The sequence below is a fragment of the Sebastes fasciatus genome, chromosome 13 (genome assembly GCF_043250625.1).
Source record: "Sebastes fasciatus isolate fSebFas1 chromosome 13, fSebFas1.pri, whole genome shotgun sequence".
NCBI classification, from domain to species: Eukaryota; Metazoa; Chordata; class Actinopteri; order Perciformes; family Sebastidae; genus Sebastes; species Sebastes fasciatus.
Genome location: NC_133807.1, coordinates 34,105,438 through 34,118,359, shown reverse-complemented (window position 1 = coordinate 34,118,359; position 12,922 = coordinate 34,105,438). Strand labels below are relative to the sequence as shown.

Sequence of the window (12,922 nt, the reverse complement as noted above, 5' to 3'; positions counted from 1 at the left end):
CTCCAGACCATAACGTTACCACCGCACCATAACGTTGCCTCCACACCATAACGTTACCTCCACACCATAACGCTACCTCCATACCATAACGTAACCGCCGTACCATAACTTTACCTCCATACGATAACGTTACCGCCGTACCATAACGTTGCCTCCATACCATAACGTTACCTCCACACCATAACGCTACCTCCATACCATAACGTAACCGCCGTACCATAACTTTACCTCCATACCATAACGTTACCGCCATACCATAACGTTACCTCCATACCATAACGTTACTCCATACCATAACGTTACCTCCATACCATAACGTTACCTCCATATACCTCCATACCATAACGTTACCTCCATACCATAACGTTACTCCATACCATAACGTTAACACCATACCATAACGTTACCTCCATAACGTTACCTCCATACCATAACGTTACCTCCATACCATAACGTTACTCCATACCATAACGTTAACACCATACCCTAACGTTACCGCCATACCGTAACGTTACCTCCATACCATAACGTTACCTCCATACCATAACGTTACCTCCATACCATAACTTTACCTCCACACCATAACGTTACCTCCATACCATAACGTTACCGCCGTACCATAACTTTACCTCCATACCATAACGTTACTGCCGTACCATAACGTTACCTCCATACCATAACGTTACCGCCGTACCATAACGTTACCTCCATACCATAATGTTACCACCACACCATAATGTTGCCTCCACACCATAACGTTACCTCCACACCATAAGCTACCTCCATACCATAACGTTACCTCCGTACCATAACTTTACCTCCATACCATAACGTTACCGCCGTACCATAACGTTACCTCCATACCGTAACGTTACCTCCAGACCATAACGTTACCACCGCACCATAACGTTGCCTCCACACCATAACGTTACCTCCACACCATAACGTTACCACCATACCATAACGTTACCTCCATACCGTAACGTTACCTCCATACCCTAACGTTACCACCATACCGTAACGTTACCTCCATACCATAACGTTACCTCCATACCATAACGTTACCTCCATACCATAACGTTACCACCATACCGTAACGTTACCTCCATACCATAACATTACCTCCATACCATGACGTTACCTTCATACCATAACGTTACCACCATACCATAACATTACCTCCATACCATGACGTTACCTCCATACCGTAACGTTACCTCCATACCGTAACGTTACCACCATACCATAACGTTACCTCCATACCGTAACGTTACCTCCATACCATAACGTTACCACCATACCATAACGTTACCTCCATACCATAACGTTACCTCCATACCATAACGTTACCACCATACCATAACGTTACCACCATACCGTAACGTTACCTCCATACCATGACGTTACCTTCATACCATAACGTTACCACCATACCATAACATTACCTCCATACCATGACGTTACCTCCATACCGTAACGTTACCTCCATACCGTAACGTTACCACCATACCATAACGTTACCTCCATACCGTAACGTTACCTCCATACCATAACGTTACCACCATACCATAACGTTACCTCCATACCATAACGTTACCTCCATACCATAACGTTACCACCATACCATAACGTTACCTCCATACCATAACGTTACCTCCATACCATAACGTTACCACCATACCATAACGTTACCACCATACCGTAACGTTACCTCCATACCGTAACGTTACCACCATACCATAACGTTACCTCCATACCGTAACGTTACCTCCATACCGTAACGTTACCACCATACCATAACGTTACCTCCATACCGTAACGTTACCTCCATACCGTAACGTTACCTCCATACCGTAACGTTACCACCATACCATAACGTTACCTCCATACCATAACGTTACCACCATACCGTAACGTTACCACCATACCATAAGCTACCTCCATACCATAACGTTACCTCCGTACCATAACTTTACCTCCATACCATAACGTTACCGCCGTACCATAACGTTACCTCCATACCGTAACGTTACCTCCAGACCATAACGTTACCACCGCACCATAACGTTGCCTCCACACCATAACGTTACCTCCACACCATAACGTTACCACCATACCATAACGTTACCTCCATACCGTAACGTTACCTCCATACCCTAACGTTACCACCATACCGTAACGTTACCTCCATACCATAACGTTACCTCCATACCATAACGTTACCTCCATACCATAACGTTACCACCATACCGTAACGTTACCTCCATACCATAACATTACCTCCATACCATGACGTTACCTTCATACCATAACGTTACCACCATACCATAACATTACCTCCATACCATGACATTACCTCCATACCGTAACGTTACCTCCATACCGTAACGTTACCACCATACCATAACGTTACCTCCATACCGTAACGTTACCTCCATACCATAACGTTACCACCATACCATAACGTTACCTCCATACCATAACGTTACCTCCATACCATAACGTTACCACCATACCATAACGTTACCACCATACCGTAACGTTACCTCCATACCATGACGTTACCTTCATACCGTAACGTTACCACCATACCATAACATTACCTCCATACCATGACGTTACCTCCATACCGTAACGTTACCTCCATACCGTAACGTTACCACCATACCATAACGTTACCTCCATACCGTAACGTTACCTCCATACCATAACGTTACCACCATACCATAACGTTACCTCCATACCATAACGTTACCTCCATACCATAACGTTACCACCATACCATAACGTTACCTCCATACCATAACGTTACCTCCATACCATAACGTTACCACCATACCATAACGTTACCACCATACCGTAACGTTACCTCCATACCGTAACGTTACCACCATACCATAACGTTACCTCCATACCGTAACGTTACCTCCATACCGTAACGTTACCACCATACCATAACGTTACCTCCATACCGTAACGTTACCTCCATACCGTAACGTTACCTCCATACCGTAACGTTACCACCATACCATAACGTTACCTCCATACCATAACGTTACCACCATACCGTAACGTTACCACCATACCATAACATTACCTCCATACCATGACGTTACCTCCATACCGTAACGTTACCTCCATACCGTAACGTTACCTCCATACCGTAACGTTACCTCCATACCGTAACGTTACCTCCATACCGTAACGTTACCACCATACCGTAACGTTACCTCCATACCGTAACGTTACCTCCATACCGTAACGTTACCTCCATACCGTAACGTTACCACCATACCGTAACGTTACCACCATACCGTAACGTTACCTCCATACCATAACGTTACCTCCATACCATAACGTTACCTCCATACCATAACGTTACCTCCATACCATAACGTTACCTCCATACCGTAACGTTTAGAGGGTTAGAGTGTTATGAATCATGACGGAGTGGGTTAGGGTTAGAGGGTTAGAGGGTTAGGGTTAGTGGGTTAGGGTTAGAGGGTTAGAGGGTTAGAGTTAGAGGGTTAGGGTTAGAGGGTTAGAGGGTTAGGATTAGAGGGTTAGAGGGTTAGAGTTAGAGGGTTAGAGTGTTAGGGTTAGAGGGTTAGAGGGTTAGAGGGTTAGAGGGTTAGAGGGTTAGAGTTAGAGGGTTAGAGTTAGAGGGTTAGAGGGTTAGGGTTAGAGTGTTAGGGTTAGAGGGTTAGAGGGTTAGAGGGTTAGAGGGTTAGAGGGTTAGAGGGTTAGAGTTAGAGGGTTAGAGTTAGAGGGTTAGAGGGTTAGGGTGTTAGAGTGTTATGAATCATGACGGAGTGAGTAAGGGTTATAGGGTTATAGGGTTAGAGTGTTAGGGTTAGAGGGTTAGAGGGTTAGGGTTAGAGGGTTAGAGGGTTAGGGTTAGAGGGTTAGAGGGTTAGAGTTAGAGGGTTAGAGTGTTAGGGTTAGAGGGTTAGGGTTAGAGTGTTAGGGTTAGAGGGTTAGAGGGTTAGAGTTAGAGGGTTAGAGTTAGAGGGTTAGAGGGTTAGGGTGTTAGAGTGTTATGAATCATGACGGAGTGAGTAAGGGTTATAGGGTTATAGGGTTAGAGTGTTAGGGTTAGAGGGTTAGAGGGTTAGGGTTAGAGGGTTAGAGGGTTAGGGTTAGAGGGTTAGAGTGTTAGGGTTAGAGGATTAGGGTCAGAGTGTTATGAGTTATGACGGAGTGAGTTAGGGTTATAGGGTTAGGGTTAGAGGGTTAGGGTTAGAGGGTTAGGGTTAGAGGGTTAGGGTTATAGGGTTAGGGTTAGAGGGTTAGGGTTAGAGGGTTATAGGGTTATAGGGTTATAGGGTTAGGGTTATAGGGTTAGGGTTAGAGGGTTAGGGTTATAGGGTTAGGGTTAGAGGGTTAGGGTTAGAGTGTTATGAGTCATGACGGAGTGGAGGTGTACTCACAACCTGGTAGTGTCCGTACTGAGCCGCCAGATGCAGCGGGATGTGTCCGTCCAGAGAAACGCCGTTCACAGACGCTCCGGAGCGAAGCAGCATCAGGACCGAGTCAGCTTTCCCCTGCCAGGCTGCGTAATGCAGCGGACGCATCCCTGCACACATCAGACACTTTAATGTTGATTCACTCATTCATACACGGACGTCACGGAGTCATGGCCAGTATTAATGAGTCTAGAATCTGACACAGTGACCGTCGTAACAGACGGAAATATGGTGAAGTCTGACCGCAACATTAGACTACACCAACACGCCAACACGCCACGACGCCATGACGCCACGACGCCATGACGCCGCGACGCTACGACACCACGACGATGTGTGTTTCTCACCGTTGCTGTCCTTGACGTCCACGGTGGCCTGAGCCTCCAGCAGTGCCGACAGCAGCTCCGTGGTCCCGGTGAGGGCGGCGTGGTGCAGCGCCGAGAACCTGACGGGTCACAGAGAGTCATTAGAAACCAGCTGGATCCACATCAGACCACATCAGACCACATCAGACCACATCAAACCACATCAGACCACATCAGCTCACATCAGACCACATCAGACCACATCAGACCACATCAGACCACATCAGACCACATCACACCACATCAGACCACATCAGCTCACATCACACCACATCAGACCACATCAGACCACATCAGACCACATCAGACCACATCAGACCACATTGAGAGGTGGTGCGGGTCTGTGGGAACTCCAGACGACCCAGTACGGAGTGGGGACTGGTAGCTGGAGAGGTTCCAGTTCACCTCCTGGGCACTGCTGAGATGTCCTTGAGCAAGGCACCGACCCCCTAGAACTGCTCCCCAGACAGCTGTAGAGTAGCTGCTGCTCCTAATATATAAATATATAATATATATATAGATATATATTATATATCTATATATATATACAGACGTGGACAAAATTGTTGGTACCCTTCCTTTAAAGAAAGAAAAACCCACAATGGTCACTGAAATAACTTGAAACTGACAAAAGTAATAATAAATAAAAATTTACTGCAAAAATGAACTAATGAAAATCAGACATTGCTTTTGAATCTGTAACTCTCAATGAGACTTCTGCACCTGTCGACAGGTATGTTGGCCCACTCCTCGTGAACAAACTGCTCCAGCTGTCTCAGGTTTGAAGGGTGCCTTCTCCGAATGCATGTTTCAGCTCCTTCCACAGATGTTCAATAGGATTTAGATCAGGGCTCATAGAAGGCCACTTCAGAACAGTCCAATGTTTAGTTCTTAGCCATTCTTGGGTGTTTTTAGCTGTGTTTTGGGTCGTTATCCTGTTTGAGGACCCATGACCTGCAACTGAGACCAAGCTTTCTGACACTGGGCAGCACATTTCGCTCCAGAATGCCTTGATAGTCTTGAGATTTCATTGTACCCTGCACAGATTCAAGACACCCTGTGCCAGATGCAACAAAGCAGCCCCATAACATAACCGAGCCTCCTCCATGTTTCACTTTAGGTACAGTGTTCTTTTCTTTGGATGCTTCATCTCTTCGTCTGTGAACATAGAGCTGATGTGACTTGCCAAAAAGCTCCAGTTTTGTCTCATCTGTCCAAAGGACATTCTCCCAGAAGCTTTGTGGCTTGTCAATATGCATTTTGGAAAATTCCAGTCTCGCTTTTTTATGATTTGGTGTCCTCCTGGGTTGTCTTCCATTAAGTCTACTTTGGCTCAAACAGCGACGGATGGTGCGATCTGACACTGATGTACCTTGACCTTGGAGTTCACCTCTAATCTCTTTGGAAGTTGTTCTGGGCTCTTTGGTTACCATTCGTATTATCCGTCTCTTCAATATGTCATCAATGTTCCCCTTGCGGCCACGTCCAGGGAGGTTGGCTACAGTCCCATGGAACTTAAACTTCTGAATCATATGTGCAGCTGTAGTCACAGGAACATCAAGCTGCTTGGAGATGGTCTTATAGCCTTTACCTTTAACATGAAGGTCTATAATGTTCTTTCTGATCTCCTGAGACAACTCTCTCCTTAGCTTTCTGTGGTCCATGTTCAGTGTGGTACACACCATGATACCAAACAGCACAGTGACTACTTTTCACCCTTTAAATAGGCAGACTGACTGATTACAAGTTTGAAGATACCTGTGATGCTATTTACAGGACACACCTTAGTTTAACATGTCCCTATGGTCACATTATTTTACATCTTTTCTAGGGGTACCATCATTTTTGTCCAGGTCAGTTTCATTAGTTTGTTTTTTAAAATGATTCTGTTGAACCACAATTCAAAAACAATGTCTGATTTTCATTAGTTCATTTTCAGTGAATTTTTATATATACTGGAAAAACAAAGTTCGGAAACTTGTGTTTGGTGGATTATTTCTCTGTTGTATCAATGCTAATGGTCATTGTATTCTACATCGTTGGAAAACCTGTTTATTTACCTTCGCAATGATGTCCAACTTGTAAGGATCATGCATTTGTGGGATGAGCAGCACAGCTGATTATGTGGGTAGCGGCCAAGAAAAATTTGCCAAAATGCTCTTCCAATGGTAAACAGTGTATTGTCATAAGGCTACCAGGAAGCCTGCAATGACTGCCCTTCACCGTCAGGCCCGTTGGCGCTGGTGTCGACAACACAGACAAAGGAACCTGAACATGTGGGGGAATGTCATGTTCAGTGATGAGTCCAGGTTCTGTTTGCCAAAGTTGGATGGCAGGGTGAAAGTATGGAGACGACGTGGAGAACGCTATGCTGATTGTTGAACCGATGGAGTAACAGCTTTTGGTGGGGGCAGTGTCATGGTGTGGGGGGGGGGGCATCTCCCTCACTGGTAAAACAAGGCTTGTCATCATTGAAGGCCATCTCAATGCAGGGAGATATCGGGATGAGATTCTGCAGCCAGTGGCGATCCCATATCTCCACAATCTGGGACCTAACTTCATCCTCAAAGATGACAACGCTCCCCCCACAGAGCCAGGGTTATCACAGACTACCTCCACAATGTGGGAGGAGAGAGAATGGAACGGCCTGCCAAGAGTCCACACCTCAACCCAACTCAACACTTGTGGGATCAGCTTGGGCGTGCTGTACGTGTTAGAGTGACCAACACAACCACGCTGGCTGACCTGCAACCAATCCTGGTTGAGGAATGGAACGCCATCCCACAGCAACGTGTGACCAGGTTGGTGACCAGCATGAGGAGGAGGTGCCAGGCTGTTGTGGCTGCGTATGGATCTTCCACCTACTGAGGCTCCTGACGGTGTATTAAATGAATAAAGTGTAAAATAGCCAATATGTCTTGATTGTTCCTTGTTACTGATAGAGAGTTCAATCATCCAATCCACCAAACAACTCAAAACAAGAGTCAACACCAACAGGAGAATACACTGTTTACCATTGACGGAGCATTTTGGCAAATTGTTCTTGGGCGCTCCCCACATAATCAGCTGTGCTGCTCATCCCACAAATGCATGATCCTTACAAGTTGGGCATCATTGCGAAGGTCAATAAACAGGCTTTCCAACGATGTTAAATACAATGACCATTAGCATTGTAACAACAGAGAAATAATCGACCAAACACAAGTTTACGAACTTTGTTTTTCCAGTTTATTATTACTTTTGTCAGTTTCAAGTTATTTCAGTGACCATTGTGGGTTTTTCTTTCTTTAACAGAAGGGTACCAACAATTTTGTCCACATCTGTATATATATATATATTATATTAGATATACTGTATATCTGATCTATAGGCTATAGGAACTAAATAACGGAGCCGCCCTTTAATGGATTCATCAGTGGGCTGAATATAATATATTAATATTATAATATATTATATTATAATATAATATAATTATATTATAATATAATATATTAATATTATAATATAATATAGTAATATTATAATATAATATAATATATTAATATTATAATATAATATAATAAAATATAATATAGTAATATTATAATATAATATATTAATATTATAATATAATATAATATAATATATTATATTATAATATAATATAAATATAATATAATATATTAATATTATAATATAATAAAATATTATATATTATAATAAAATATAATATATTATAATATTAATATAATATAATATATTATAATATAATATTAATATATCTAGATGAGTGGTGATACGAAGGACAAGAGGAAGGAAGAGGACACGGAGTCCCAGGAGATCAGCTGCTCGTGTTTTTGTAGAAACTAAATCCAATGTCTTTAAAGTGATGTGTAGAGTTGATATCTTGTTATCAGCTGCTGATTGTGTTCCTGTTAGTCAGACGCCGACCTGCAGCTACAGGTGAACTACAGTTCATCAGTCACACCTGTTTAATAAAACGGTTAACCCCTTCAGCTTCAGATATAGACGTATACGTGACACGCAGAATCAGCAGCGCTGGTCGGTATAATGATGGATTATAGAAACATCACCTCAAATTAATGTTACAAAATGCATCTTATCAGAGAAGTTATCAGACATGATGATGTCATCACATTTATTATTATTATTATTATTATTATTATTATTATTATTATCACAGAACAGTAACACAACTAATCGGTGATGTTTGGTGAAACTTACAGGAAGAATCACAGCAGCCTCAAAACCAATTAATAAAACAGGCAACAATTGATCAAACAACAAAGATTTACTTTACTACTTGTATACTATACTATATATCACTTATATATTATACTATATACTACTTGTATACTATACTATATATCACTTGTATATTATACTATATATCACTTGTATACTATACTATATATCACTTGTATAGTATGCTATATACTACTTGTATACTATACTATATACTACTTGTATAGTATGCTATATACTACTTGTATACTATACTATATACTATTTGTATAGTATGCTATATACTACTTGTATACTATACTATATACTACTTGTATAGTATGCTATATACTACTTGTATACTATACTATATACTATTTGTATAGTATGCTATATACTACTTGTATACTATACTATATACTACTTGTATAGTATGCTATATACTACTTGTATAGTATGCTATATACTACTTGTATAGTATGCTATATACTACTTGTATAGTATGCTATATAATACTATAGTATTTTGGACAAAAACAGAACAAAAAAAATACTGAATCTTTGAGGCACATATTGATATTTGAGAAAACAATATATCGACCTCAGTATGTTGTTGTTGGTGTTGTTGTTGTTGTTGATGTTGTTGATGATGTTGATGTTGGTGTTGTTGGTGTTGTTGATGTTGTTGATGTTGATGTTGGTGTTGTTGGTGTTGTTGATGTTGGTGGTGTTGTTGTTGATGTTGTTGATGGTGTTGGTGTTGTTGATGTTGTTGATTTTGATGTTGATGGTGTTGGTGTTGTTGATGTTGATGTTGGTGGTGTTGTTGTTGATGTTGTTGATGTTGGTGTTGGTGTTGTTGGTGTTGTTGATTTTGATGTTGATGGTGTTGGTGTTGGTGTTGTTGGTGTTGTTGATGGTGTTGGTGTTATTGATGTTGGTGGTGTTGTTGTTGTTGGTGGTGTTGTTTATGTTGGTGTTGTTGGTGTTGTTGTTGTTGGTGTTGTTGATGTTGATGTTTATGGTGTTGGTGTTGTTGATGTTGGTGGTGTTGTTGATGTTGATGGTGTTGGTATTGGTATTGGTGTTGGTGATGTTGGTGTTGATGTTGGTGTTGTGGGTGTTGTTGTTGGTGTTGTTGATGTTGGTGTTGGTGTTGTTGATGTTGATGGTCTTGTTGTTGGTGTTGTTGATGTTGATGGTGTTGGTGTTGTTGGTGTTGTGGGTGTTGTGGGTGTTGTTGTTGGTGTTGTTGATGTTGGTGGTGTTGGTGTTGGTGTTGTTGGTGTTGTTGGTGTTGTTGATTTTGATGTTGATGGTGTTGGTGTTGGTGTTGGTGTTGTTGATGTTGGTGGTGTTGTTGATGTTGATGTTGATGGTGTTGGTGTTGGTGTTGTTGATGTTGATGTTGATGTTGATGGTGTCGATGGTGTTGTTGTTGGTGTTGTTGATGTTGATGTTTATGGTGTTGTTGATGTTGGTGGTGTTGTTGTTGGTGTTGTTGATGTTGATGGTGTTGGTATTGGTATTGGTGTTGGTGGTGTTGGTGTTGTGGGTGTTGTGGGTGTTGTTGTTGGTGTTGTTGATGTTGGTGTTGGTGTTGTTGATGTTGATGGTCTTGTTGTTGGTGTTGTTGATGTTGATGTTGATGGTGTTGGTGTTGTTGGTGTTGTTGTTGGTGTTGTTGATGTTGCTGGTGTGGGTTTTGGTGTTGGTGTTGGTGTTGTTGGTGTTGTTGATGTTGATGGTGTTGGTGATGGTGTTGGTGTTGTTGGTGTTGTTGATGTTGATGTTGGTGGTGTTGTTGTTGGTGTTGTTGATGTTGATGTTGGTGGTGTTGTTGGTGTTGTTAATGTTGATGTTGGTGTTGTGGGTGTTGTTGTTGGTGTTGTTGATGTTGATGGTGTTGTTGTTGGTGTTGTTGATGTTGATGTTGATGTTGATGGTGTTGGTGTTGTTGGTGTTGTTGATGTTGGTGGTGTTGGTGTTGTTGGTGTTGTTGGTGTTGATGTTGATGGTGTTGGTGTTGGTGTTGGTGTTGTTGATGTTGGTGGTGGTGTTGTTGATGTTGATGTTGATGGTGTTGGTGTTGTTGATGTTGATGTTGATGTTGATGTTGATGTTGATGTTGATGGTGATGGTGTTGTTGGTGTTGTTGATGTTGATGGTGTCGATGGTGTTGTTGTTGGTGTTGTTGATGTTGCTGGTGTGGGTTTTGGTGTTGGTGTTGGTGTTGTTGGTGTTGTTGATGTTGATGGTGTTGGTGATGGTGTTGGTGTTGTTGGTGTTGTTGATGTTGGTGGTGTTGTTGTTGGTGTTGTTGATGTTGTTGATGTTGGTGGTGGTGTTGTTGTTGGTGTTGTTAATGTTGATGTTGGTGTTGTGGGTGTTGTTGTTGGTGTTGTTGATGTTGATGGTGTTGTTGTTGGTGTTGTTGATGTTGATGTTGATGTTGATGGTGTTGGTGTTGTTGGTGTTGTTGATGTTGGTGGTGTTGTTGATGTTGATGTTGATGGTGTTGGTGTTGGTGTTGGTGTTGTTGGTGTTGTTGATGTTGATGTTGATGTTGATGTTGATGTTGGTGTTGGTGTTGGTGTTGGTGTTGTTGGTGTTGTTGATGTTGATGGTGTTGGTGTTGTTGATGTTGTTGATGGTGTTGTTGTTGGTGTTGTTGTTGGTGTTGTTGATGTTGATGTTGATGTTGATGTTGATGTTGATGTTGCTGGTGTTGGTGTTGGTGTTGTTGGTGTGTAAAGTGTAAGATGATGACTGCCCTGAAAATTACGCTTCTGATTCTGTGGATTATTGGCCTCCGTGGACAATGTTTGTCGGTGCAATTTTCAACCGCACACCTGAGTGGCAACATGGACAGGTGTGGCGAGGAGCCGTGCCTCGCACGCTCGTACAGTCGAGAGACTTTGCTGGAGCTACAACCCGAGCTGACACGGGAGATGACATCAAGCCACGTCTCCCATTCGATGCTGGATAACATCCCTCAGGAGCTGATCAGAACGAATAGGAAAAAGAAACGAGGAAAAAGAGGAGGTATTCGGAACCGACTACGGCGGAGATTCAATCGGCCACATCTTCCATCTATTGTTCTTACAAACCTGCGCTCGCTGAGCAATAAAGTGGATGCGATACGGACATACACAAGGTACTGTAACGAATTCCGTGAGGCATCATTGTTATGCTTAACGGAAAGCTGGCTACAAGCTACAATGCCCGACTCTCTCTTTGAAGTCCCGGGATTCACCCTTGTGCGGGCAGACAGGGATGCGGACTCTGGAAAAACTCGGGGAGGCGGTATTTGCGCGTACATAAATGATCTATGGTGCAGATCGCACTCAGTTAAATATAAGATCTGTGATCCCAATGTAGAAATTCTCGGCATGACGTTACGACCTTTTTATTTACCTAGAGAGTTTGGATGTATACTGCTGTTTGTTGTGTACGCGCCTCCCAGCGGCAAAGCGTCACAGGCGGCCAGCACCATAGCTAACTGTGTTCATGAACTACAACTCAGCCACCCCGATGCACCGGCTATAGTGGTGGGGGACTTGAACCATTGCCACTTGGAGACTGTGTTACCTGGGTTCGAACAGTATGTTAAGGACCAGACAAGAAAAGACAATATCCTGGACAAGTGTTTTGTAAACGTTAAAGGTGCTTATGTTTCCAAGTGTAGGCCACCCATATTAAATTCCCATCATAACGTTGTGCACATGATCCCAGTGTACAAGACCAAACTCAAGCAAAGTAAACCAGAAAAGAAAGTGATAAGGACATGGACAAATGAAAGCAGGGAGCAACTGAAAGCCTGTTTTGATTGGACAAATTGGGAAATCTTTCAGGAGGGATCACAAGA

The 12,922-nt window shown here is 42.5% G+C and overlaps 1 protein-coding gene across 6 annotated transcripts in view; it reads right to left on the bottom strand.

Annotated features, from left to right (window-relative positions):
* The window catches only part of LOC141781385 (CASK interacting protein 2), a 135,470-nt gene that overhangs the window by 74,298 nt on the left and 48,250 nt on the right, over positions 1 to 12,922 (bottom strand). For 5 of the 6 annotated variants that reach the window (XM_074657100.1, XM_074657102.1, XM_074657105.1 and 2 more), the window contains exons 5-6: positions 4,814 to 4,911; positions 4,431 to 4,576 (exon numbers count right to left, since the gene is read on the bottom strand). In XM_074657100.1, the coding sequence (XP_074513201.1) occupies positions 4,431 to 4,576; positions 4,814 to 4,911 (244 nt within the window). The remainder of the gene's footprint in view (positions 1 to 4,430; positions 4,577 to 4,813; positions 4,912 to 12,922) is intronic. The other variant, XM_074657104.1, reaches the window with a different exon arrangement.